At 42.8% G+C, this 26,021-nt stretch overlaps 1 protein-coding gene and 1 pseudogene across 1 annotated transcript; both read right to left on the bottom strand.

Moving 5' to 3' along the window:
- Positions 1-425: 425 nt before the first annotated feature.
- Positions 426-7,986, bottom strand: LOC139408806 (sulfate transporter-like). The gene is made up of 3 exons (XM_071153151.1): positions 7,757-7,986; positions 5,592-6,239; positions 426-5,373 (listed from the first exon to the last, which is right to left on the bottom strand). The coding sequence occupies exons 2-3, from the start codon at positions 6,183-6,185 to the stop codon at positions 3,850-3,852; spliced, it is 2,118 nt and encodes a 705-aa protein (XP_071009252.1). The 5' UTR covers positions 6,186-6,239; positions 7,757-7,986; the 3' UTR covers positions 426-3,849.
- Positions 7,987-18,734: 10,748 nt separating this feature from the next.
- Positions 18,735-25,779, bottom strand: LOC139409687 (purpurin-like; annotated as a pseudogene).
- Positions 25,780-26,021: the final 242 nt, after the last annotated feature.

Here is a 26,021-nt window from a genome sequence, read left to right as displayed (position 1 = left end):
TAGAATTACGCCACACGCCATATCAATGTTATTTGCTGGTAGATGTTGCTGATTAGATGGATACATATAAGTCTATACATTCAATCATGTTGAATGAAGAGTCAGGAAAGCTCACATTGTACTCAATGTCTGTAGTGCTCTGGAGTGATGTTTGAACCTGCAATATGAAAAGTCAGCATAATTCATGCCAATGTCCAAAGTAAATGATTATTTCTATCAAACTGACACAGCAAATTGTGAAATGACTAAACGGTAGTAAGCCTGTAATGGCTGAGCGCAGAGGAATTGTTCCAATGCTGCATTCTGTTATTTTGCCAGTTAATCATTGACACACCTGCTGTCAAGTGAATTGGCAACTGAAAAGGACTAGCATTCAATATAACTTCATAGTCTCAAAATCATTAGTCATTTAAATTACACATAGCTAGTATTGTAGTAGTTTATTAAACCATGAATTTACTTATACTTTATACAAAAGCGTTGTTTCTATTGATAACTAAGATGCACAGTATATAAAAACATTCAACCGTCAACAACTCTACAAAGTAATATAAAATACGATTTTAAGAATAGTTTGATAAGATTCCAAACTTTAAAAGTTCATCTGAAACATCAACTTCTATTGTAAATCTTTAGATACCAGCACCTTGTTGGAATAGAAAATGGAGTTTGTGTGTTACAAAATAACTGGTGAAGTCACCATCAATATATTATGGTGAATCTGTCCTGGTCAAACTCAAAATGAAACATAAAATAGATTGATTCTCCCTTGATTAGTAGTTAGATGGTCAATCATAAATCCCCTATAAAACAACCAGCGGATAACATGATCACTGACACATTCATCACTGTACAAAAGCTTGCTAGTTTTATTATTCAAATAACATTAACCCCCCCCACCACCACCACCATTAGCATGATAAAGAAAATCCTTCTGTTTAAGCTAGAGATAATGTTTTTTTTGCATGGGCTGCGTCTCAATCCACCTGTGTTGGTCTTCCACATCTGTGGTGGGAGGTGGCAGAGTTACAGCGGTGTTTGTCCGACCAGGAGACATCCCCGAAAATCATCTGAAGTCCGATGTGCCAACTTCTGTCTGTAGCGTCTGAATGGTTGACACCACCATCGAAAGCTGAGTCTCTCATGTTGGTTGTTTAAAATCAAAGTATACCTACAGAAACCTGAGTCCTTCCTCCCTTCGACCGGAAGAAGGGGGCGAACGGCACGAAGCTTCCAAAGCTGTTTTTTTCTTCTTCTCTCGAGTGCATGGGGGAGAAGAGAGTGCTCATCACGGAGGCAGACACCAGCAAGGGCACAGGCACATGGTCAACACTTTCATTGCCAGCAGCATACCACCTTGCGTACCACTGCTGGCTTGCTTCTGAAGCTAAGCAGGGTTGGTCCTGGTCAGTTCCTGGATGGGAGACCAGATGCTGCTGGATGTGGTATTCGAGGGCCAGTAGGAAGCTCTCTTTCTTCTGGTCTAAAAAAATATCCCAGGGCAGTGATTGGGACACTGCCCTGTGTAGGGTGCTGTCTTTCAAATGGGATGTTAAACGGGTGTCCTGACTCTCTGAGGTCATTAAAGATCCCATGGCACTTATTGTAAGAGTAGGGGTGTTAACCCCGAGGTCCTGGCTAAATTCCCAATCTGGCTCTCAAACTATCACAGTCACCTAATAATCCCCAGTTTGAAATTGGCTCATTCATCCCCTGTAACTATTCCCCAGGTCATTGCTGCAAATGAGAACGTGTTCTCAGTCAACTTACCTGGTAAAATAAAAAATTACAGGAATCATGAGGATAATACACTTTACTGTTTGACCAAATCATAGGTTTAGCTGCCAAAAAAATAGGATATTTTGAGTGAGGTGACAATGTACAACTTGCTCTTGCTACGTTTATAAACACCTTTCCGTTTTTTACAATCCATGATCTTGGCTGTATAACTAATGACAGAGTCGGGGAAGGTCTCTTTGCTGATGCCACGTTTGACCTTGAAGGTGAGTTTGCGTGACCTCAGCTCAGCCGATCAGAAAACCGGGCCGGCCCTTGCCCACAGAACAACCAAAGGCAAATTTGATAGAAATGTGAGTTATAGATTTGTCATTCTTCTTGAAAGCAAGTCTAAGAAGCAGTAGATCTGTTCTATGACCTCCATTTCTATGCTTCCCAGTCTTAAATTTAATTTTTGTGTCTTTTACTTTCGGTTTTATACACCAGCTTCAAACAGCTGAAAATACAATACTTTTGCTTATGGAAAATATGTTTCAATGATTGTACAATGATTCTCTACTCTATACTTGCTTATTTTGTCACAAACTGAAATTTGGTGAACTATTAGAATTTTAGCAACCAGGAAATGTCGGAGAGATTTCTGCTTGGTATATCTTTAACCCTTTACACCTATATGGATAGTTTCTAACAGAAGAAATATAAAAATTATATTCATGACCATGGTATAAATTGAAGGAAATGATCAGACCAAAGGTGAGAACACAACAGTTCACCTGACACAAGACCAAACAAATCCAAACATTACGCTGTTGATTTCATCTGCGTTTAACATTTACTGTACTTTTCGCTGCATTTGTTGATAACAAATACACTCATAAGATAAGAATATTCACTGCAATTTTGGGGTAGGTGCAAACATTATTACAAGGGCTTGAGTGAGAGGTCTAACTGGTGTCTTCATGTGGACACACACCTCTCCAAACTGTGCACAGTACCTAAGTCATTTCAATGCACTTTTGTGACACAAGGAAAGAGCCTTCAACTTAAAGGTGTTTTTTTTTTTAGATCTCCTAGCTTTGCCGTTGAGGAACTGAAGCAAGCACACTTACAGTCTTTTGTTTGGAACACAGCCCTGCGTCCCCACCATCACACAATTACGTAAAAAAAAAACTTTCCATTATAAATCACAATCTGGGTCAGGTGGACATCATTTGAAAGCTTATTCTATTGCCAACATGACTAGTTATAAAATAGGATCTTACAGTGTTAGGCTTTCACAAGGCACTTCAGACAAACATATTGTAATTTTGGTGCGCATAGAATGGAGTCCTTCAAGTGTGTGTTCCGCAGCAAATTTTCTTCACAATATGACAAACATTCTGTTCAGGACAACCATGGTATGACGCTTGTCATTCGTGTAACTGTACATCAAATATAGATATCATGATTGTTGATACGGTAAAATTACATCAGTTTTCAAATATGGAAATGTGAAGTGCACATTTGGACTTATGGGTGTGTGGTTTGCTTGTATGACATCAAAGCAGTGTTTATTATAATCCTCCAAGTGTCATCTGTCAGAACACATTGACTCCTCTCAATTTACAGCGTCCCCTCACTCAGACCACAAAAATGTTGCTTAACTACTAGCCCAATTAGCAGGAGGGTTTGGGGGCATTTCTTTTATTGTGCGTGGTACACATGTTTAGAATGACTGTCAGTTGAATCGCACACAGGGCTGTAAAGTGAGCTGTAAAGTAAAGAGCTTGTTCTGACATCATATATAGTACATTACTGTATTACAGCCACTGCATTCAGATTTAGATGCTTATGAGTGACCAAATCTGCCATTTTCAACCCGTAAAGGGGATGACAGGGGCTGTGAGTGTGAAGGGCTACCAGGCCTATGGACCGCCGGCGATGTCACCTTTTTAATTGTTTTATTTTGATATGAAAAAAAAGGTTTGTGTGTGTGTCAATTTTGACCAAGCCACCCAACAGAAAAATTGTCCAGCCTATCTGGCATTTTCCAGAATTGCCAGAAGGCCAGTCCATCCCTGACCAGAGCCATTTATTTACATATCCATTTATTTGGAAATATACGGCTCTGGTCTACACCAATGTGTCACCAATAAATGCAGATGTTGCCCTGTCATTGGCAAATTGAACTGCAGTGTGTACAGTATAGAATGACAAGCGTTCCATGTCTTTGTCAGCCTTCCCAAAGAAAGAGCCTTGTCTGAGAGAATCTATGACCGTTGTATTACAGCTTGCTAGCAGCACTGTAACACCCACCTCCTTATAGTCTTTAATGATCCCTTTGAAGGTTTGCATCCCTGTGGAGTCTACGAAGGGCATGGCAGAGCAGTCTAAGATGATAGTGTGGAAGTCAAGTTCTCTGGATACCAGCCCTACATTCACCTCTCCATTAGTCTTGTCGTCTCTCCCGACTTCCTTCGCTGCCATTTTTTCAGATTTTTTCTCTGCTTCCATCCTCCTGGTCATCTCCAGGAAGGGTTCCACGCCCACGGCCTTGTACAGCGACTTCAGGAAGAAGTCCTTGTTTGCATAGTAGAGCGGGGCCTGGAAGCGGAAGATCTTCACTTTAGGGAGGGACATGAGGTTTTCATACTCCTCCAAATCCTCGTAGTAGACAGTGTCATGGACCTGTCCTAACAGAGAAACCTTGGGCTTCTGGGTCTGGACGATGATACAGAGGATAGAGAAAACCACTCCAACCACCAGCCCCATCTCCACACTGATCAGTGCTGAGGCACCCATAGTCACCATCCAGACGACAGCGTCCATCTTACTGACGCGCCACTTACTGGGCACGTCTCTGAACTTACGGAGAGCTCCCCTCAGGCTGACGATGATGATACAGGCCAGGACGCACTTCTGGAGGGAATAAAAGAAGGGGGCGAAGAAGAGCAGGACCAGGAGAACGACAAAGGCACTTACAATGCTGGAGACCTGAGTCTGGCAGCCCGTGGAGTCTTTCACCATAGTTTTAGCCAGGGCAGCACTGGTGGTGAAACAGTGGAAGAAGGAAGGGATAATGTTACAGAAACCAATGGCCAACATCTCCTGGTTGGGCCGGACGGTGTAGCCGTTCTTCTTGGCAAACATCTCAGAGAGGGAAACCGTGAAGGCAAAGCTGATCACAGCCAGTGGGATGGCATCGAAGGCCACCCGGGGCATCAGACCAAAACTGGGCACCTTAGGGGGGATGAAGCCTGTGGGGATAGCACCAGAGACACTGGAGTCGTACCGTCCGTGGAAGTCTACAAAGTGGGACACCAGTGTAGCGCCCGCCACCACTACCAGCTCTGTGGGCAGAGGGATCTTCAGACGATCCTTGTAGCGATCTTGGAGCTCCTTCCCCAACACCAGGACAGAGATGCAGATGACGCTGGTGATGAGGTCACAGTAGTTGGTGTTCTGGATGTTACTGAAGATATTGATCCAGGTGACCACCACAGTGCCGTAGCCCTGGTGGCGAGGGATCTTGAGCCCCAGTAGGTACTTGGCTTGGACGGTGAGGATGGTGAACGATGCGCCTGTGGCAAAGCCGTCCAGCATGGGAGCAGAGAGGTAGACGGAGACAAAGCCCAGTCTGAACACAGCCATCAATACCTGAAAGGAGGTAACCATGTTTATCAGATAGCTAATCTAATCTAAAGGTCAATATTCAGCACAGTCATCTTTGATGTGAGTTAATTTATGATGTTTAGGACATGAGTAATCAAGTCTAACTGATTTACATCTGTTCCACTACATGTTGAAATCTGTTCCACTACATGTTGAAAGCAGTTATGAGAGTGCTGAATCAATCAGAGTAGTTGAAACTGTACCTGGTAAATCCCAGCCAAAAACGTCAAGGCTGCTGCAATGCTGATGGCATAACATTCTTTCCCACACTCCATGCCGAAGGCCCCTATTGTCAGGTTGACGGCTGAGCTGTCTGAGTCTTCTGTTACGTTTAAGAATCCATCTATGGTGGCTGCTTTGGTGTCATCCAGCTCGAACCCTGCCATATACACCTCTCTATCCACAACCTGGCCCACCATGAGGCTCATAAGACTGAAGATGCCCACAGACACGTGCCTGGAGGTCCCCATGAAGAAGTATATTATGTTGGCGAAAAAGGAGGTGTAGAGGCCATAGATAGGGTCCACTCCGGCCAGCAGGCAGTAGGCGATGGCCTGGGGCACCAGGATGATGCCTATGATGAGGCCTGACATGAGATCACCCCAGATATACTCTTTCAGTTTGTACTTGGGAAGCCAGAGCACCACAGGGAAGAACCCAGTCAAGGTGTTCTTGACCCTGGGCACAGAGCAGGACAGGCTACGGCTCAGCTTGGTCTTCAGAACGGTCATGGGCTCTTTCCGCTGCCGGACCCTCCGCTCCAGGTGGGGAACTTCAGTGACCTTGGCTTCCTCCATGGCCTCTGAAAGGGGTGGGTTGTGGGGGTGGGGGTGGGGTGCTTAGCTGTGCTCCTGGAATGAATCAGACAGAGAATCTTCACTCATCATGACACTCATTGATCATTAGATAGTGTGTCCTCCCCGAAGGAAACAATGATTAAACACCTTCCCAACAAGCATTTGCATTCAAGGGGTGTTGCATTACTCATAGTTCTCTCGTTAAACTTTGATGCGTAGTTTATTGTATCATTGAAACTGTAACAGAGGTTCAGTCAAGGAGTGATTTAGTGAAAATGAAAACATTGAAAAGCAATAAACATGTCGGGATCTGTGAGAGATTGGTTAGGCTATCGTCAAATAAACTTCCTGCTTGCTGTTAATGTGCTCCCACATCAAGTTCAATGTTACACAGAGACATTCAGCATCGTTGTCACACCCTGATCTGTTTCACCTGTCTTTGTGATTGTGTCCACCCCCCTCCAGGTGTCGCCCATCTTCCCCATTATCTCCTGTGTATTTATACCTGTGTTCTCTGTTTGTCTGTTGCCAGCTCGTTTTGTTTCGTCAAGCCTACCAGTGGTTTTCCCTCTGCTCCTGTCTCTCTATATGGCCTGTTTCCTAGTTTTCCCGGTGTTGACCATTTTGCCTGCCCTGAGCCTGAGCTTGCCTGCCATCCTGTACCGTTGCACCACCAATCTAGATTACCGACCTCTGCCCGCCCTTGACCTGCTTTTTGCCTGCCCCTGTTCGATTAATAAACTGTTGTTACATAGACGTTGTCTGCATCTGGGTCTTACCTGAATGGTGATAACCGTGGCAACACTTACTCAAGGACCACAGTGAAAATATACAGGTGTCTTAGGCAACCCATCTCAGATTGCCCCTTAATTCAAAGACAAACGCAGACAATGTATTGACAAACCATCTAAAACTCCAATATATCTTAAATGCGACCTAACCGGAAATATCAAGCATCAAAGCATGCCTCTAATGATATAAAGCATGCCTCTAATCAGTAGAAAGAAAGAAATTCCTACATTTCCCACTGTGGACAGTCTGAACATCTCTAGATTGAGATGAATGAGTGATCCAGACATTCAGCATAGAGCTCATCATGTCTTATCATGTCTTCAGAAGCCCTAAACTATGCAGTAGATAACTGTCCCACTGGGCACACACTGAGTGAATCAATGTTGTTTACATGTCATTTCAATGAACTTAGGTTGCACCAACATGCAACAGACGTTGTGCCCGGTGGGATGATAACCCTTAACGGTAGCAGTAAACAGAAGATTAAATCTTATCGTTGTGTCCCATCATAACCTCATTACAGCTGTCTGATGGGCTTTGATTCCTGCTTGTTCTTCCTGTACCAAAGTCAACACTCACCCCTCATGTATTAACTGCACTAACGGTACTCAAATAGTAATAGCAATTTTAGGTCAAAATCATTTTTAGACCCTCCTCTAGAGGCTCTACGTTTACCTGTCTTAAAACGTGTGAAATGCATGAAATGGCACACATAGGTTACAAACGCAGGCTACTTGTTATTCTACCAATGTTCAGGCTGAGGCAAAACAATAACTCACCCACACTTCGTTCTGCCAACCCAAAGAGGAATGCAAATTTTGTGTCAAAGTTTTGTAGTCAGGAACATGTAACCTACAGGTACACCTACAAATAGTCACCGCTATCAGTGTTCTCCCTCACAGCCAACATGTGAGTGTCACATGCTCTCTCTCTACTTTCTCTTATCCTGTCTCTCCTGTCTCTCTGGTAGTGTCATACACACGCCTCTCTTGCTACCCCGGAGTAGAATGACAAAAAGGGTGTTGTCTCAAATCTATGTTGGATGAGTATAGCGATAAGGGCAACCCTTGTCCTGACACTGATCATTGCCATAGGCTGGACAGTGTGGGGAGGTGGGGCCACTGTCTCCTTTTGGGTTGTCCATAAAGTGGAAGCAAGGCCTCCCTTGGCAATCTAATTTTGTTCAGGGCAATAGGGTAACAAAAGTCAATCGTTTACTGGCTGGTGTGGCTTATCTATCTGTTAATATTCAGACCTAACCTGGGATCTGGTTAGTTTTCAAACTGAAACTGAAGAAGAAGGGTCACAAACAGAAACAGAAATAGAAGGGTCACAAACGGAAACTAAAGCAGAAGGGTCACAAACTGTTAACATGCAGTAGTTCTAGTTGACACAGTGACCTGGTTTGGTGATTGTCTTACAACACAGCAATAAGATAGGGGTTCCTTCACTATTGACTTGACACCAGATTACTGATCCCTGTTCTCAGTTTATTATGTATTGCATACATTAATATATCTGTCATCGTGTCAAATATGGAAATGTACATGTTTTTTTAGAAGTAGATTTTTTTTGCATTTGACTGAATGTCCTGTTTCCAGAGGCCTAGGGTTTAGTAAGGTTTGCCTTTTAAGGGAAATACGTGTTCACACATTCTTTTTTACTTCTGCATTGCATATTAGTCCTCATTAATGAACTACTAGATGGTGAGTTGTGTTCCTGGTTTCTAGCTATGCCATTGACTAAGACTTAGCCAATTAAGCCATGGAGCACATCACTCCAAATCTGCTATATGAAGTCCCATTGTGCTGAGTGTTATGGTACAGAAATCGATCTGTGACTAGCTAATAGTTCCTGTCTCGTGACCTGCAGTGATGTCATATCTGTGGACCCAATATTAAAGAATGCCCTAGCTTGAAATCCCATGTGAAATCCCATTATGGTATGGCATGACTCCAGTGTGGGATCACAAGACAGACTATGTGTCGTCTGGTCTTTCCACTATTGTGCCATGAGGGAAAAGTTGTACAATGGCCCTTGACATTATATCCAGATGAATTAAGTTAAACGTTGACCAGTGAGGTCTTGTGAGATGTGTGTGAATTGATTTGTGCCAGGTCTTGGCATACACCATAACTTATCACTCTGTTTGACCAGTTAAGTTGAAACATACCCTCCAAAAGGTCTGGATCATCAATATGAAGTAGAAGCTGTGTAAACATAATAAACGACATGTATGAAATAATATTTGTGTATAGAATGATATTATATATCCTTTTATAATGGAATAGCTTACATGCAAACTAAAGAGGTATTTTTCACTAATCAGTTATTCACTTCATCTAGGTTTTTGCCTTGTTTGGCTGTATTTCATAGTGAATGGCACCATTGTTGGTGGGCTGAAGACGTTGCATTCAACAGACCCCTGTCCAACCGTGTAACAGGCTTCAGTAGAGTAACAGTACTAAATTACTGAAATGTGTATATTGTTATTGTTTCATGTGTAACACAATACTGCTCATCATCCGTTTGTATACCATTCATTCCAGACAAAAAAATACCTATTGAAAAACCTATACAGTGCATTCGGAAAGTATTCAGACCCCTTCACTTTTCCCACATTTTGTTACGTTATAGCCTTATTCTAAAATTGATTAAATAGTTTTTTCCTCCTCGTCAATCAGTAATGACAAAGCAAAGAGAGGTTTTTAGAAGTGTTTGAAAATGTATAATAAAAAACTGAAATATCACATATACATAAGTATTCAGACCCTTTACTCAGTACTTTGTTTAAGCACCTTTGGCAGCGATTACAGCCTTGAGTCTTCTTGGGTATGACGCTACAAGCTTGGCAGAGAGCTAAACTACTTCTATGCTCGCTACGAGGGAATAACACTGAAACATGCATGAGAGCACTAGCTGTTCCGGTAGACTGTGTGATTACGCTCTCCGCAGCCGATGTGAGTAAGACCTTTAAAAAGGTCAACATTCACAAGGCCGCAGGGCCAGACGGATTACCAGGATGTGTACTGCGAGCATGCACTGACCAACTAGCAAGTGTCTTCACTGACATTTTCAACCTCTCCCCCTCCAAGTCTGTAATACCAACATGTTTTAAGCAGACCACCATTGTGCCTGTGCTGAAGGCCACTAAGGTAACCTGCCTAAATGACTACTGACCCGTAGTACTCACGTCTGTAGCCATGAAGTGCTTTGAAAGGCTGGTCATGGCTCACATCAACACCCTCATCCCAGAAACCCTAGACCCACTCCAATTTGCATACCGCCCCAACAAATCCACAGATGATGCAATCTCTATTGCACTCCACACTGCCATTTCCCACCTGGACGAAAGGAACACCTATGTGAGAATGCTATTCATTGACTACAGCTCAGCGTTCAACATCATAGTGCCCTCAAAGCTCATCACTAAGCTAACGACCCTGGGACTAAACACCTCCCTCTGCAACTGGATCCTGGACTTCCTGACGGGCTGCCCCCAGGTGGTAAGGGTAGGTAACAACACATCCGCCACGCTGATCCTCAACACGGGGGCCCCTCAGGGGTGCGTGCTCAGTCCCCTCCTGTACTCCCTGTTCACTCATGACTGCACGGCCAGGCACGACTCCAACACCATCATTACATTTGCCAATGATACAATATTGGTAGGCCTGATCACCGACAATGACGAGACAGCCCACCTCCCCTCTTTACACCACTGCTACTCTCTGTTGTCATCTATGCATAGTCACTTTAATACCTACATGTACCTACATACTACCCTAACTAACCGGTGACCCCGCACATTGACTCTGTATCGGTATCCCCCTGTATATGGTCTCGCTATTGTTATTTTACTGCTGCTCTTTAATTACTTGTTACTTTTACCTCTCATCCTCATCTGTATTTTTTTTTTAAACTGCATTGATGAGGGGCTCGTAAGTAAGCATTTCACTGTAAGGTCTACCTGTTGTATTTGGCACAGGTGACTAATACAATTTTATTTTATTTTATCAATTGAATTTACCACAGGGGTTCTCCAATCAAGTTCAAGAAACATCTCAAGGATGATTCATGGAAACATTAAAACATGAATCCTGTTTGAGTACAAATTTGAGTCTCATATCAAAAGGTCTAAATCCTTTAGTAAATAATGTATTTCAGATTTTTTTTGTATACATTTGCAAAAAAAAAAAATTGATGTTGTGTTTTGTGTAGATTGATAAAGATTTGTATTTATTGAATCAATTTTAGAATAAGGCTCTAACTTAACGAAATGTGTAAAAAGTCAAGGAGTCTGAATACTTTCCGAAGGCACTGTAAATGTGAAAGACATGAAGAGAGGAATACAACATACTGATGAAAAAATATATTTTTCAATTGAACATTGAAACATATTATAAAATTCATTAATAAGGCAATACTTTGTTTTATAAATGTCTAACTATATAGGACGCATACTATAAATTATAGATATGAGAGGATGACTACTCTGTCTCTTTAAATACACCAGAGTCAGGGTGTTGTCTGATGTACTATTCATTCTCAGTCTAGAAATGAATCCGTTTTATCTGCAAAAGCCCCTCTCCAGGGGTCCATCTGTGGCTGCATAGAACCAGTCAACACAGTGTACAAGGAGAGGGGACTCACTCTGATATAAGGGGTGTGGAGGCTGGTGAGAGGAAACAGTAGCCATGCCTTCTCTTCTGAGATCTTCACTGTGCTCACACCCAGGCCTGATTCAGTACAGCCGGATGGAGCAAGGGATGATGGGAATAGGCGCCTCATTCTCATCCAGGGCCCGCTCATCTAATCCTCCAATCAGAGAAAGAGAGACGAGGGGATGGGGGATGGGTTTGTGGGCTGGTTCATAACCATGGAAACTGAGGCATCCATTCACTGATGAGACTGAGAGTCAGCGTGAGGGGGTTGAGTGATTGAATGCTTTCTCCAAGGCACAGAATGCTCATAAACTTTGTTGAATGTGCTATGTAAGTTGTTAAAGATATATCGCTTTTTCTAGGACATATCACTAGCACTGTTACTTTGTCAAACGTGTCACTGCCAAGTGCCCTATTATCTCCCCAGGAAGGCTACCTCAGCAATGACATCCAGGTGTTCTATTCTACTCTATTGTTGGGTCCTGTTTGCAGTGCTGGCTGGACAGAGGACTTTTTTTTATGCCAGTTCACTCTTGCGTTCATAGTACATGTGGTGTGAGAGTAATTAAACATCCTTTACACATTAACTTCCTTTGAAGAGAGTTTCTTTTTTTTTCATCAGCATGTAAATGTTTGAATAGGATTAGTCAGAGAGAGTGGGAAAGTAACCTATTGGCAACCCTCTCATCCATCTGAACATGTGCATCCAGGTTCACAGCAGGTAAACTCTTGGCCTTGGAATCCACACTAACTGAGTGAACCAGAGCTTGGCTTGAGCAGCAACGTTGAACGTTCTCCCCTTTGATCCAAACAAGATTGATGGTATCAAATTAATGAGACATTTATGATCCTCTAAAACGGATAGATTTCTGCTGTGCACATGACATAGGTGTCAACTCCCATGAACTATAATGGAATTATATGGCCAGACAGTGGTTAAACCTTATCAAGAGGACATGAAACATGTTATAAATTATTCACACACTGTCACCAGTATTTTGACATCTGCCCACTGACGATAGGAACTTCTTATCCAGATCCTTTGTCTTACTTAGGGGTTTTGTCTTAGCAACATTCTGATCTTTACATATTTTTGTCCCATTAATTAGAATCATACATTGACGTACTTAAGAAGAGAGATACTTAGGTGCAAAAAATACTTTGGCTTGCAGACAATTACATTATCTAACAGCCAAGATCATTTCAATTTGTTTAATGGGAAAGTAGGCTTTTGTCCCAGCTCAAATGTCCAGGGTCATTGTCGTTGTAAAGTCCCTTTGTCTGGGTTATATTGTAACCATATAATAATTTGTTTCTACATCGAATACCTTAGGTCTACGTAGAATGCTGATTCACTCAAAATCGGTCACTTATTTCGTTATGGTTATGGAGTTGTGTATTTAAGACTGTGAGCAGTTGTTTGGGGAAAAATAATGCATATCATACAGGTTTGATGCTATTCATAAAACAAATATTTTCCATATTGCACATCATTAATTCTTCGCCACGAGTGTGGTAGTTCCACTGGGTGGCGAAATGAGAATAACATGTGCCACTAGAGGGAGCAGTATCCTATCTTGAGTGCTCGTCACCACCACTACTGTTGAATAGTACAGGGTGTTGGAAAAGGCAGTGGAAACCGTATGGCAATGCAATAGGTTTTTGTGAATGTTTACTTTATCTATATATTCTTAGGATATAACTATTTCTCAGTGGGTGATCACTGATCATGGTTTGAATATAACTTTTTGCCTAAGTCCAAATGGAGATAAGGACACAGTGTATTTGTAAAGAAACTCTCAGGCCAGATAGGTTCCCAGATAGGCCTCTAAGCCTTTAGTGGACCTGGAACCGACAGTATTTTAGCAACATGAAATCTTATTCAAATCTGTTCATATACACCCCCAGGACGAATATGACTATTTTTTTATTACATTTTCTGACAAGTGAGCACTTTGATATGGTCACGTTCACGTTTTCATAAATTCTTAGAAGGTTTGGAAATAACATATACTAAGGTATTAGTGAAAATTCTACAGCAATATAGAGTGGCAAAGCGGCCCGATCTCAGATATAAAAAGTATCTAGACATGATCTAATTTCTTTTAGGCTAGCATTTAGTTTTCAGCAGCGAAGATTTGTATAAACCTCGCTGTCTGTCTCGTCGACATTTGAAACACTGTTTCAATATTCAAATTCGATCTCCAGCTGTCGCATAGTAATGACGAGTCTGGACGAGACAGACAGACAGGCAGCTTTTCTCAGCCAGTCGAAACCCTAAATCATTTTTATGGATATATACAAAGAAATATCAATAGAAAACAGGTACAACTTTAGCTAGTTTGCAGTCTTTCTAGCTCCAGGTTAAAGTGATTGTGTTAGCTGTGTTGTTGGCTAGCTCCTCGGAACAACAATGTCCTGACAAGAGAGCACATTTTCTACGCGAGTCATTAGGTCAATCTTATGGATGTATCCAAGTAAATGTCACTAGAAAACAGCTTAAACAAATGCAGCTACTTGGTTGTTATTCTGGCTGCACTGTTTGACGTGACTGTAAGTTAGCCGTAGTTGGCTAGCTAGTAAGCAAGGGATAAGAATGTTGCCAGCCAGTATAGCAACAGAACATTTCGATCGAACGACTGGGTCGCGTCCATAGATACAGAACAAAAAGACTTAGCAACTGGGTCTCATCTCTGGCAACCGAACTGATAGAATGAACGACCAGATGGCTTGGGTAGCAGCCCTACATTTGTGCCGGGACTATATCTTGTGGAAATATGAAATAGTGTGATTAAATTAATCAAAATAATGTTTTAAATTAAAATATGTAAATAATTATTTGAATATGTTGGTAACCAGTTGTATAAAAGTGATAATGCCCTCAAAACCAGTGTTTGGAGGATATATTAGCATGGTTTGCCGGCCCTCGACTTCGTCTTGGGCCTATCAGCACCTGAGCCAATATATCATCAAAACACCAGCTTCTCTGGCATTATCACTTAAATAGACACTGCAGTAAATAAAACGAAATAAAAACATCAGTCTTCCAGGACCAGAGTGTATGCAGACCGGTGCGCCATATTCAATCAGAGCTACACTAGGCCTTTATGCAAACAAGCCATTTGCCACAAGGGCCTGCCATCATTCACTGTGAACTGAACTGTGTTTACAGGCAGTTGCAACAGTGCAACTTTAAACCATTAGAAAGCATTTGGCAAAAGCCATAAAATACACCTGAATAGATTTATGCAAATACCATTGGAGTCCTCTTAAATTTTAGTCGTATTGATCAAACAAACATAAAAAGGTAGGCTATCTTTCCCTATATCCACATCAACAAGATTAAGGCTAGCCAGAGCAAGATGAGCTCAAATCTAATGAAGGAACATTAGATAAACCCTCTCAAACTTTTTCAGATAGTTGACCATCAAAATTTCACTGATAAACGATGGGGAATAGTAAGTAGCTTGCTCGTCCTGCAGCTTACCTGCCAATGCATGCTTGTCCCAATTAAGCACCAAGCTAACTGGCTAAAGTTGGCTAGCTTGCTAGCTAGCTACTTCCTGACACAAATGAGAGAACACCTCACTCTGACCATTTTACTAGACCTAGCAGAGCTGGTTAGGCTGTTTACATGTTATCTAGAGTTTTCTTGACTAACTATAATTTTTTTCTCCTATGTTTACTGACACTGGTCATATTCAGCAGGTGTTGCGCGTTCACAGATTAATCAGTTATTCTGCGTGCGAGAGTGCTCTGAAATCGGAGTAGATAGCCAGAGTGTTACATCTACGCCTGCCACGTCCTCTACTGCTCCGTCTTGTCTCCCTAACATGCCGCCACTCCCCCAGTGCTCTCTCCCTCTTTCTCTCTCTCTCTGTGTGTGAGAGAACCTTCTTTGCTTGGTTTTCCTCCTCTGACTGCCTCCCTTCCCAAGTCACTCTCCAGCTACTTGTTAAAGCTGAAAAATGTGAGTTCCATGCTTCCTCTGTGTCTTTCCTGGGTTATATTATTGCACAGGGCTGGTTATGTATGGATCCCTCCAAGGTCAAGGCAGTCAGAGTGGCCTGCACCTTCAAACCTGAAGGAGCTACAGCGTTTCCTGGGGTTTGCACATTTTTACACACGTTTCATCCGCAACTACAGCCATCTGGCAGCACCGCTCTCACCTCCACCTCGTTCCACTCCCCCAGTGCTCGCTCCCTCTTTCTCTGTATGTATGTGTGATTGTGTGGGCGGAGACATGTGTGCAGTAGGCAGAGCAGATCCCTACCAGCTGCAACCTGTTCCATAATCAAGACCTCTACAAATACTCAGCCCTGCCACTTCCACGCTGCCAGATCGTAACCTCTGCTCAGTCAGTCTGCATTTTTAGCCATTTGTTCCTGCATAGATCCTGTTTTTGTGTTGTGCCTGTTTTCCCATGCCTGATGCTGTTTTCCTCTCTGCTACAGTTCTGTCTGCTTTGACTCTGGTCTTTTTCTCCAGTCCCACATTTCGTCAATCCTGCCACCCTGTCCTGGACCCCCCACTCTACTGCTTCCTTGGATTCCTCACCAGGACCTGCTTACCCAGCCCTAACTCCAGCCCCAGCCTCAGCACCTGTCTCCCTGTAAACCGCACAATCTTTCCCTGGCCTGCACCCCATCTTCCCCCTGCTTTTCAATAAATACCTTGGTTACCTCATCCCAGTCTCCTCGTCTGAGTCTACTCCGTGTAACAGAGTAAATTTACGAACGCAAGGGATATGCAAGAGATATGCTAACAGGATAACAGTCGTTCAGCATATCTAGCTAGCAAAGTGATTAACATTTCTTGCTAGCTAACCAAATGACACCTGCATCTGTGGCTGTGTAGCCACCAAAAAATGATATGATGGGGAAAAAGTCAGTCACTCACCCACAGTGATGTAGAATACACAAGTAAACATACTTTAAAGTACTACATAGGTCGTTTTTTGGAGGTAGCTGTACTTTACTTTACTATTGACAACTTTTACTGCACTACATTCCTAAAGAAAATAATGTACTTTTTGCTCCATACATTTTCCCTGGCACCCAAAGTTACTCATTACATTTTGAATGCTTTGCAGAACAGGAAAAGGATCCAATTCACACATTAAGCTCACCCCACGAGAAGCATTGCATGATCAACGCCACCCTCAGCAAGGAGATCTGCTGGAAGTGATGTCTCTCCCAGCCTTAGACGTACTATCTCTAGGTAATCAGTCCAGATTATTTCCGTAGGGTGTAACCTATCCAACTCTACTTACTTCTAATTTGGATTTCATTGATAACATTGACGTTCCAGGCACGAGAGTTGATGCCAGATGTCGGGATAGCAGGTAGCCTTTTGCTTAGATGTTTCTTAGCTTGGTTGATGGAAGTTAAGTTTAAATTTTGTCCGTTAAATGTAAATATTGTCAGTTAATCATTCCACTTAAATTGGCTGGTTAGTTGGATAACAAACATACTGTGTAGCTACATCTACAAATTGACCTGGCTAATTGATAGTTTGAGGAGGAGTGACATGATGCTGTGCTGTTACATTTGTAAATTACCTGGTATAACAGCAAAATGAGCTAAAAGGAAACATCTGCTAACTACTTTAATTGCATTATTGCAAATTTTCCATTGGGAAAGAAAAATGGCCCTGAATTTACCAGAAAACGAAGCTCCACACAACAAGGGGGGTAAGAAATAATTTAAACATTACATATATAAATTCCCACTGTGCCCATGATAAAATGCAATGTGAATTATGTTGTACCACTGAATACAACTGTAAGAAGATGCACTCAGACCAGCTTTTGTGATTTAATTTATGTTAAGTACATTACTTTAGTTGGCTGCTTTGAGCAAATCTTGTATGTAGTATAACCTATTCTGGGATACGTGTGTGTGTGTTCGTAAGGGATTTCCTCCTCTTCCGAAGAGGAGAGGCGAAAAGGATCAGAGGACCAATATGCGGCGTGGTAAGTGTCCATGGTTCTTTTAATACGTAAAGGTACACATGAACAACTGACTACAAAAACAAGAAATGTGAAAACCCAAAACAGTCCTATCTGGTGCAAACACAGAGACAGGAACAATCACCCACAAACACACAGTGAAACCCAGGCTACCTAAGTATGATTCTCAATCAGAGACAACTAATGACACCTGCCTCTGATTGAGAACCATACTAGGCCGAAACATAGAAATACCCAAATCATAGAAAAACAAACATAGACTGCCCACCCAACTCACGCCCTGACCATACTAAATAAATACAAAACAAAGGAAATAAAGGTCAGAACGTGACAGTGTTACAATATATTTACAGAGGTTCACTGTTGCAGTGCCAACTTTGGGAGCATGTGGTCCTTGATAAACTCCTCTAGTCCAGCAATATGTGGTCGTCAGTGGTCGTCACGCTGGATGGGGATGGAGGTGGTCGTCACGCTGGATGGGGATGGAGGCCTTGGTGGTCCACATAACGAAAAAGTAAAAGCCCCTTCCAATGATTTGGAGCTGCCCTTGGACCTGGTGAAAGTAAGGATCTTCTTCCCGGAGGCAGTAAAATCCTCCCTACTCCTGGTTATAGAAATAATTTGACTTCACTGCCTCGTCAATGGTAAGTTCCCTTGCACCATAGGGACACTTGACCTCCACCACTGCTGTGGTGCCCAACAGACCATCCGGTGAGGCACCCAAGATCCTGGACCCCATAACCCAAAGCCGTGACTCCAGCAAATCCATCCCTGTAGCTATTTTGAATACCTTGATGCCCTCCTCTTCATTATCGATGCCCCACTTTACAGAAAACACCCCCATCCAACGACTGTGATCTGAGGACCCTTTTTTAGCAGAGACGGAGTAATGAACTTGGCCCTAACCACTGCTCCATAACTGCTGGCTGTCAACCTCCCTCTCTTCATGGTGTGCCAGTTGGGGTTGATGCACTGTTCAACAGTTGCCTACAGTATAGCCTCCTGATGCTCGACTGATAGCACCATGCCAGCCAGGATCCCTGCATGCCCCAGGTGCCCTTGTTTTTTTAACAATGTCCGGTGATGACAGGAAGGTAGTGGTTGTTCTGGCTCAGGTTCAAGGAGTCATGTCATTCCACTGAACCTGCCCCGGAGACGGTTCCTTAGCCACTGAAGATCCTCTTCTGTGGGCTCTCGGGTCAGAGGGTGGTAGTCTTCGACCGGGTACAGGTCCTCCACTGACTGCACCTGGTCGGGCACAGCTGGCTTCCTCCACTCGCATTCCACATCTGTACAGCCAATATCGCGAATCACAAAAATAGCCAATGCAGCTGCATGGCTACACTGCACTCTACAGGGGGATTCACATGTGGTAAAGAGAATCACCTATTACCTATGGAGTCCTAGCAAGAGGACGGATGGTAAGTGCCACGTGCCTTTCTATGCATGACTTTGAACACCTTGAAATATGTGTGTTGTAAGAAATGAGCTATATAAATACAGTTTGATTTGATTGATGGCGTTACAGCTGAAGAATATTTAATGAGGACAAGTGCAGTTTTTTCATAAACTTTTAATTGATATTTGGGGATTTTATCACTTGACATATCAATCATATAGTGGGAAGGATCCCACAAATCAAGACTGTGTGAAGGCATGTTCCACCCCAAGTAAATAAACACTGTGCCTTTAAAGATTTGTCTCTGGTCATGAAACTACAATAAAGGCTGGATGTTTAAACAAAGTCAATTCTGAATGCCAATAGATGTTTAGATGTATTCTCCTCAAGGACAACATTCTAGAACTGAGTTATCACTCGTCTAAGTCTGGTATCTGGGGTAATCTGGTGAATTACTTTATAATTGATTAAGTGGCTCTTTCTTTGTAGAATGTCGATAGTAGTAAAGAACACATTATATTGCTAAGATGCTCAAACTTAACTTAATAGCTACACTCACCGACACAACATAAATTCCATCCCTCATGCTGGCCCTGACCAAATTGGTAAGTTGCCCCTAGGTTTAGATGCACTTCTCCACATGGCCAGACTTACAGAGGTCTTCTCCCCTTTAAATGCTCTTATGTTCATCCTTGAAAATGTACATAAGGTCTGAAATAGACACCAAAGTCCACATACTGTACAAACGATTATCTAAGCTTTTTTTTTTTAAATCTACTGCTCTGCTAACTATATAACTAAAGTGTAGTCAGTGGCTAGCTAAGACAGAGAAAGGGGACGGAAGAAGTTCATGGATAGGACACGGGTCTCTGTTTGCGCTGGTGAACGGAAGTTGACAGTGTCAGCTAGAGATGACGTGCAAGAGCTCCCTGCAGGATTTTGTAGTCTTGCTGAGATCTTCTGTTGCTAATTAGAATTTCACATTTTTGAGAGTAAATTGTGGCGAATATATTGATTAAACTGACCTTGTCCGAGAGAGAATTACACAGGCTGTCAAATGTCATGCCAGGGTAAGCCTACACCAAACACAGACCTTATGAAGTAGTTCTAAAATCACAAACGCAAAAATTAAAGGGGAAAAACGATTGAAACCATTACCGGGTATTACCGCTAGGTTTTATGGGTATTATGACGCGTCCACTGTGCCGGACTATGGAGACGAATATATTGATAAATGTCACCTTGTCCGAGAGAGATTTACATTGTTATTACAACGTCTCACCAGGGTAAGCCTACACGAAACACAGCCCTTATTTTAAGTGTTTTTAAAATTCCCTATGGGAAAACTGAATAGTAGAAATACGATTGAAACCATTTCCCTGTTTAACCGCTAGGTTTAATGGGTATTTTGACACCTCCACTGTGGGGCTCTATATTTTTGGGATTACCAAGAAATGTATTGGTGAATTATATAAATCGTGCATTGAACTGCACCCATCTATTCTGCCAACAATGCCGTACATCATGTACGTCAATGTTGAGTCAAATAGAACATATTTTTAAAACCATCAATCAATCAAAGCCCTTCTTACATCAGTTGATGTCACAAAGTGCTGTACAGAAACCCAGCCTAGAACTCCAAACAGCAAGCAATGCAGATGTAGAAGCACGGTGGCTAGGAAAAACTCCCTAGAAAGGCCAGAACCTAGGAAAAAACCTAGAGAGGAACCAGGCTATGAGGGATGACCGAGGGTAGATTATATCAGAACATGGCCAAGATGTTCAAATGTTCATAGATGACCGGCAGGGTCAAATAATAATAATCACAGTGGTTGTAGAGGGTGCAACAGGTCAGCACCTCAGAAGTAAATGTCAGTTGGCTTTTCAAAGGAGATCAATCAGAGTATCTCTACTGCTCCTGCTGTCTCTAGAGAGTTGAAAACAGCAGGTCAGGGACAGGTAGCACGTCCGGTGAACAGGTCAGGGTTCCATAGCCGCAGGCAGAACATTTGAAACTGGAGCAGCAGCACGACCAGGTGGACTGGGGACAGCAAGGAGACATCAGGCCAGGTAGTACTGAGGCATGGTCCTCCGAGAAAGAAAGAAAGAAAGAAAGAAAGGGGTTAGAGTTCACGAGAGAGGGGACTGTACTGGTAAATTAAAAATGTTACATTCTCAGGATTACATTCTCTGTAGAGAAAATATAGCTAGCAAACAATTCCTGAATAACTAGCTTGATTAGCCTATTGCAAAACTACAACTCAGCTATTCTGTTAATAGTCAAGGTCACATTGTCTGTTGACCATATTATCATTAAACCTGGGGACTTTCCGGATAAAGGCTTAGGCATCTCACATAGAATTACATACTGTATTAGAACACTAACATGATCATTTAACAGGGTCTCTGTGGTTGCATGGTTCAGGAGTTGAGGCTTGAGGCGTTGAGGAGTTAAGCTGGTGTGGGTGAGAGACTTCCCAAACTCACCTAGTCTGGACCTAGCTGAACCCCGACCAGTGGATTCTCTGCCATTATTCACAGTTCACAGCCAAGACTAGTGGATAACAACTGAGCAGCTTAATCCACTTATATTATTAACCATGGCTCTTACAAAGAGGTTCTGTGAGGAGAAGCCTTCATCAGCAATCTGGCATCTGGTGAGTGGGACCATCTGGACCATTTGAATACAAAACAACAACACAATAGCTTCAAAATAAACTAGAAGCACTAACAACAAAGCCACACTCATTCAAATGAAAATCTGACATATCACATTTACATAAGTATTCAGACACTTCACTCAGTACTTTGTTGAAGCACCTTTGGCAGCAATTACAGCTTGGAGTCTTTTGGGTATGACGCTACTAGCTTGGCACATCTGTATTTGGGGAGTTTCTCCAATTCTTCTCTGCAGATCCTCTCAAGCTCTATCACGTTGGATGGGGAGCATCACTGCACAGCTATGTTCAGGTCTCTCCAGAGATGATCGATCGGGTTCAAGTCCGGGCTCTGGCTGTGCCACTCAAGGACATTCAGAGACTTGTCCTGAAGCCAAGCCTGCGTTGTCTTGGCTGTGTGCTTAGGGTCATTGTCCTGCTGGTAGGTGAACCTTCACCCCAGTCTAAGGTTCTGAGCTCTCTGTAGCAGGTTTTCGTGCAAGGATCCCTCTGTACTTTACTCTATTCATCGTTCCCTCGATCCTGACTAGTCTTCCAGTCCCTGCTGCAACCACCATGCTTCAACGTAGGGAGGTTGCCAGGTTTCCTCCAGACGTGAGGCTTGGCATTCAGGCCAAATAGTTTAATCTCTTGTTTCTCATGGAGAGTCCTTTAGGGGTCCTTTGGTCACTCTAACATAAAGGCTTGATAGGTGGAATGCTGCAGAGATGGTTGTCCTTCTGGAAGATTCTCCCATCTCCTCAGAGGAACTATGGTGCTCTGACAGAGTGAGCATCAGGGTTCTTTGTCACCTCTCTGACCAAGGCCCTTCTACCCCGATTGCTCAGTTTGGCCGGGCGGCCAGCTCTTGGTGGTTCCAAACTTCTTCAATTTAAGAATGATAGAGGCCACTGTGTTTTTGGGGACCTTCAATGCTGCAGAAATGTTTTGTACCCTTCCCCAGATCTTTGCCTTGACACAATCCTGTCTCGGAGCTCTACGGACAATTCCTTTGACCTCATGGCTTGGTTTTTGCTGTGACATGCACTGTGGACTGTGGGACCTTATATAGACAGGTGTGTGCCTTTCCAAATCATGTCCAATCCATTGAATTTACAACAGGTGGACTCCAATCAAGTTGTAGATAAATCTCAAGGATGATCAATGGAAACAGGATGCACTTGAGCTCAATTTTTTGGTCACATAGCAAAGGGTCTGAGTAATTATGTAAATAGGGTATCTGTTTTTTGCTTTTATAAATTTGCAAAATAATCTAAAAGCCTGTTTTCGCTTTGTCATTATGGGCTATTGTGTGTAGATTGCTAAGGATTTTTTTTATTTAATACATTTTTGAATAAGCCTGTAACGTAACAAGATGTGAAAACCGTGAAAGGGTCTGAATACTTTCTGAAGGCACTGTATATATTAAACTATTTATTTAATCAATTTTTAGCTCTTGATCAAACATGGATGCAACTCTGAGATTTGTTTAACAAAGACATTTATTTTCACACACACACACACACACACACACACACACACACACACACACACACACGCACACACACACACACACACACACACACACACACACACACACACACACACACACACACACACACACTTTACCCGATTGAGCAGCCCTTCCCTTGAGACAATGGGTGGCAGACCTTTCTCTCCCGCCTTGCAACATGGTCTATTCATTTCTACAGCGCTGCTGTATGGACCTATCTATCGGCCCTGGATGCCTCATCTCATGCCAGAATGCTTAAGGAATTCGGTTCAGGATGAGCTGACAATTTAGCAAGCTCCTGTAGAGGAAAGAGAAAAATAACTTATTCATGCCCCCTAACCAGATATATCTGCCTAAGAAAATATTTCTGCACTGGGGCATAATGCAGATTGTTGTGAATATTTTCAATCCTTTTTGAACTACAACTCTTAGCTCCCTCTTAGCTTTCATTTATTAATTATGATGCTCTCCTTCATGCTCATTGATATTATCTAGACGTGATCTCATTTAGCCTTTGTTTTCATGCTGTGTCCCTTTAGACAAGTGTCCAACTCACCGGAGTGCAGGACAGGCTCGAACAGGCCAGCCATGCAGATCTCCTCCTGTTTCCCATGGACAATGTGCTGGATTGCTGGGGACAGGCCACGGGGGTTACGGGAGAAGATCAGGGAGTAACCATCCTCACAGCGTCCATCGTCCTTCAGGGTACGGCAGGCGTAGGTATCATAGTCGGTGTCAATCATCCAGTAGTTGTCACCTCCACTGGCCAGGTAGCTGGCCAGTCCCTGGTAGTTCATGAACATCTTGCTGGGGTTGGTGGGGTTAGGCACAGTGTACTGGGCAGCCATGTCAGCGCACACAACACAGAACCTGTCAACACAACAACACACACTCATTTGCACAGAACATTTCAACACACTCAAACTCATATTAGCTCTCACAACTTAAAACCAGAGGTCAAACACATATGCACGATCATTGTGATCCATCACTTACAGTGTAAAATGTTGTCTATATTTCCTGTCCACCAATTAACATTTGATTGGTTTGTGCCATAATTCTGTGGTCTATTAGACCACATTCTTCCTTACAACTAGACAATTATTTTAGCATCTGTGTATGCTTTATATGCTAGTTCTTCCAAGTTGATGCAGATCTACTCACCCGAAGAGAGTGACACGTCCCTTGGAGGAGGCGGTCATGGTGCCGTCATCATCGACGGTGTACTCAGCAGAGATGTTGTCCTGGATGGAACAGGCCCACAGGGTCCTTCTTCTGCAGAGCGTATCACTTCCCAGAATACTTTAACAGAGAAAACCAGAGATAGAGAAGATTGAGAAAAACTCAGTAGACGATGAGGATTGAAATCCAGAGGAGATTCAAAACTTTATTCGGCAGACCATTGTAGTCGTCTCTTATGCATTTGCATTACACATGATCATAGCCATGTTTATCCAATCATGTTTAAAACTGACATTGTTCACTTGTTTTTATCTGTCTAGGGATGTGACCCCTAATGTGTGGACTGTAGCAAAGCTCACCCTCTTGGGGTGGAAGTCCGCCTTGACTGTGAAGCTGTCTACCACGCAGGAGGCAGACCAGGCGTGTTCCTCGCAGGCCATCAGGACAATGAGGAGAGCCAGCTTTGAGGATTTCAAGCTGCACAGAAGACAGAGGGAGAGAGACAATGAGGATGAACTGACCACACCAGATAAAATGCACATCAGATCAGGCGAGAGAACCTCAAATGATCTGCTTCTAAGTTAGTAAACATTCAGTGCGTTCCTAGAGACACTGTAGTAGTGTATCCTCGTTGGAGTAAAATGAGGACACACCACTACAGTTCCTAAAGTGCAATGGTCTTTCCGTTACATATTCATAGGGTTGTGAGGTAGAAATGAATGCCATATTTCACATGAAGGTAAGACCCAGATGGAGACACGTAATTAACAATGGTTTAATAATCCAACAGGGGCAGGCAATAGACAGGTCAAGGCAGGAAGGGGTCAGTAAACCAGAGTCAGGGTCAGGGTAGGCAGAGGTCAATAATACAGAGGTTGGGCAAAGGTACAGGTCGGCAGGCAGGCTCAGGGTCAGGCAGAGTGGTCAGGCAGGCGGGGGCCAAAATCAGGAGGGCGAGAAAAATAGAGACTGGGAAAAGCAGGAGCTGAGAACAAAAATACTGGTTGACTTGACAAACAAGACGAACTGGCAACAGACAAACAGAGAACACAGGTATAAATACACAGGGAATAATGGGTAGATGGGCGACAGCTGGAGGGGGGTGGAGACAATCACAAAGACAGGTGAAACAGATCAGCGTGTGACACATGCACATGTTTTTAAGAACAAAAACAGGTGACAGGTTTGAATCCTGAGCAGGCCTCAGACATACAAAAGCAAAACTCATTCTTAGCTTGCTAGTATCTTCCAAAAACAATTCATACTGTATTTAAGAACAATATTTACATTTTCAGTGAGATAATCAAGTCCTATAATAGCATGAAATATATTCATGGGTCCTCTCCATCAAGACGCTGGACCTTACCTGTCTTAGTGAGGATGAGCAGTGTGTAGAATTCAGTGTTTTGTGGTTGTCCGTTAAGGTTTTGGAATCTCTTGTGTTTGGGGCCCTTTATGCACAGTGAACACAGAAAAGGGTACTGATTATTTTTCACTTCTTGTAAGTAAATAAGGTGCTTAAATCACGGGTTAATCCGGTTGGTGATGTTCTGACTATAATCTGGCTTCGCTTCTGAATCCGCCCATGCCTCCCATAAAAACAATTAGGGCTTTATGTAACTGTGAAGACAAACACACACTTACGATGGGAAAATATATTG

The sequence above is a fragment of the Oncorhynchus clarkii genome, chromosome 5 (genome assembly GCF_045791955.1).
Source record: "Oncorhynchus clarkii lewisi isolate Uvic-CL-2024 chromosome 5, UVic_Ocla_1.0, whole genome shotgun sequence".
Taxonomy (NCBI): Eukaryota; Metazoa; Chordata; class Actinopteri; order Salmoniformes; family Salmonidae; genus Oncorhynchus; species Oncorhynchus clarkii.
This window is presented reverse-complemented; position numbering and strand designations above follow the sequence as displayed.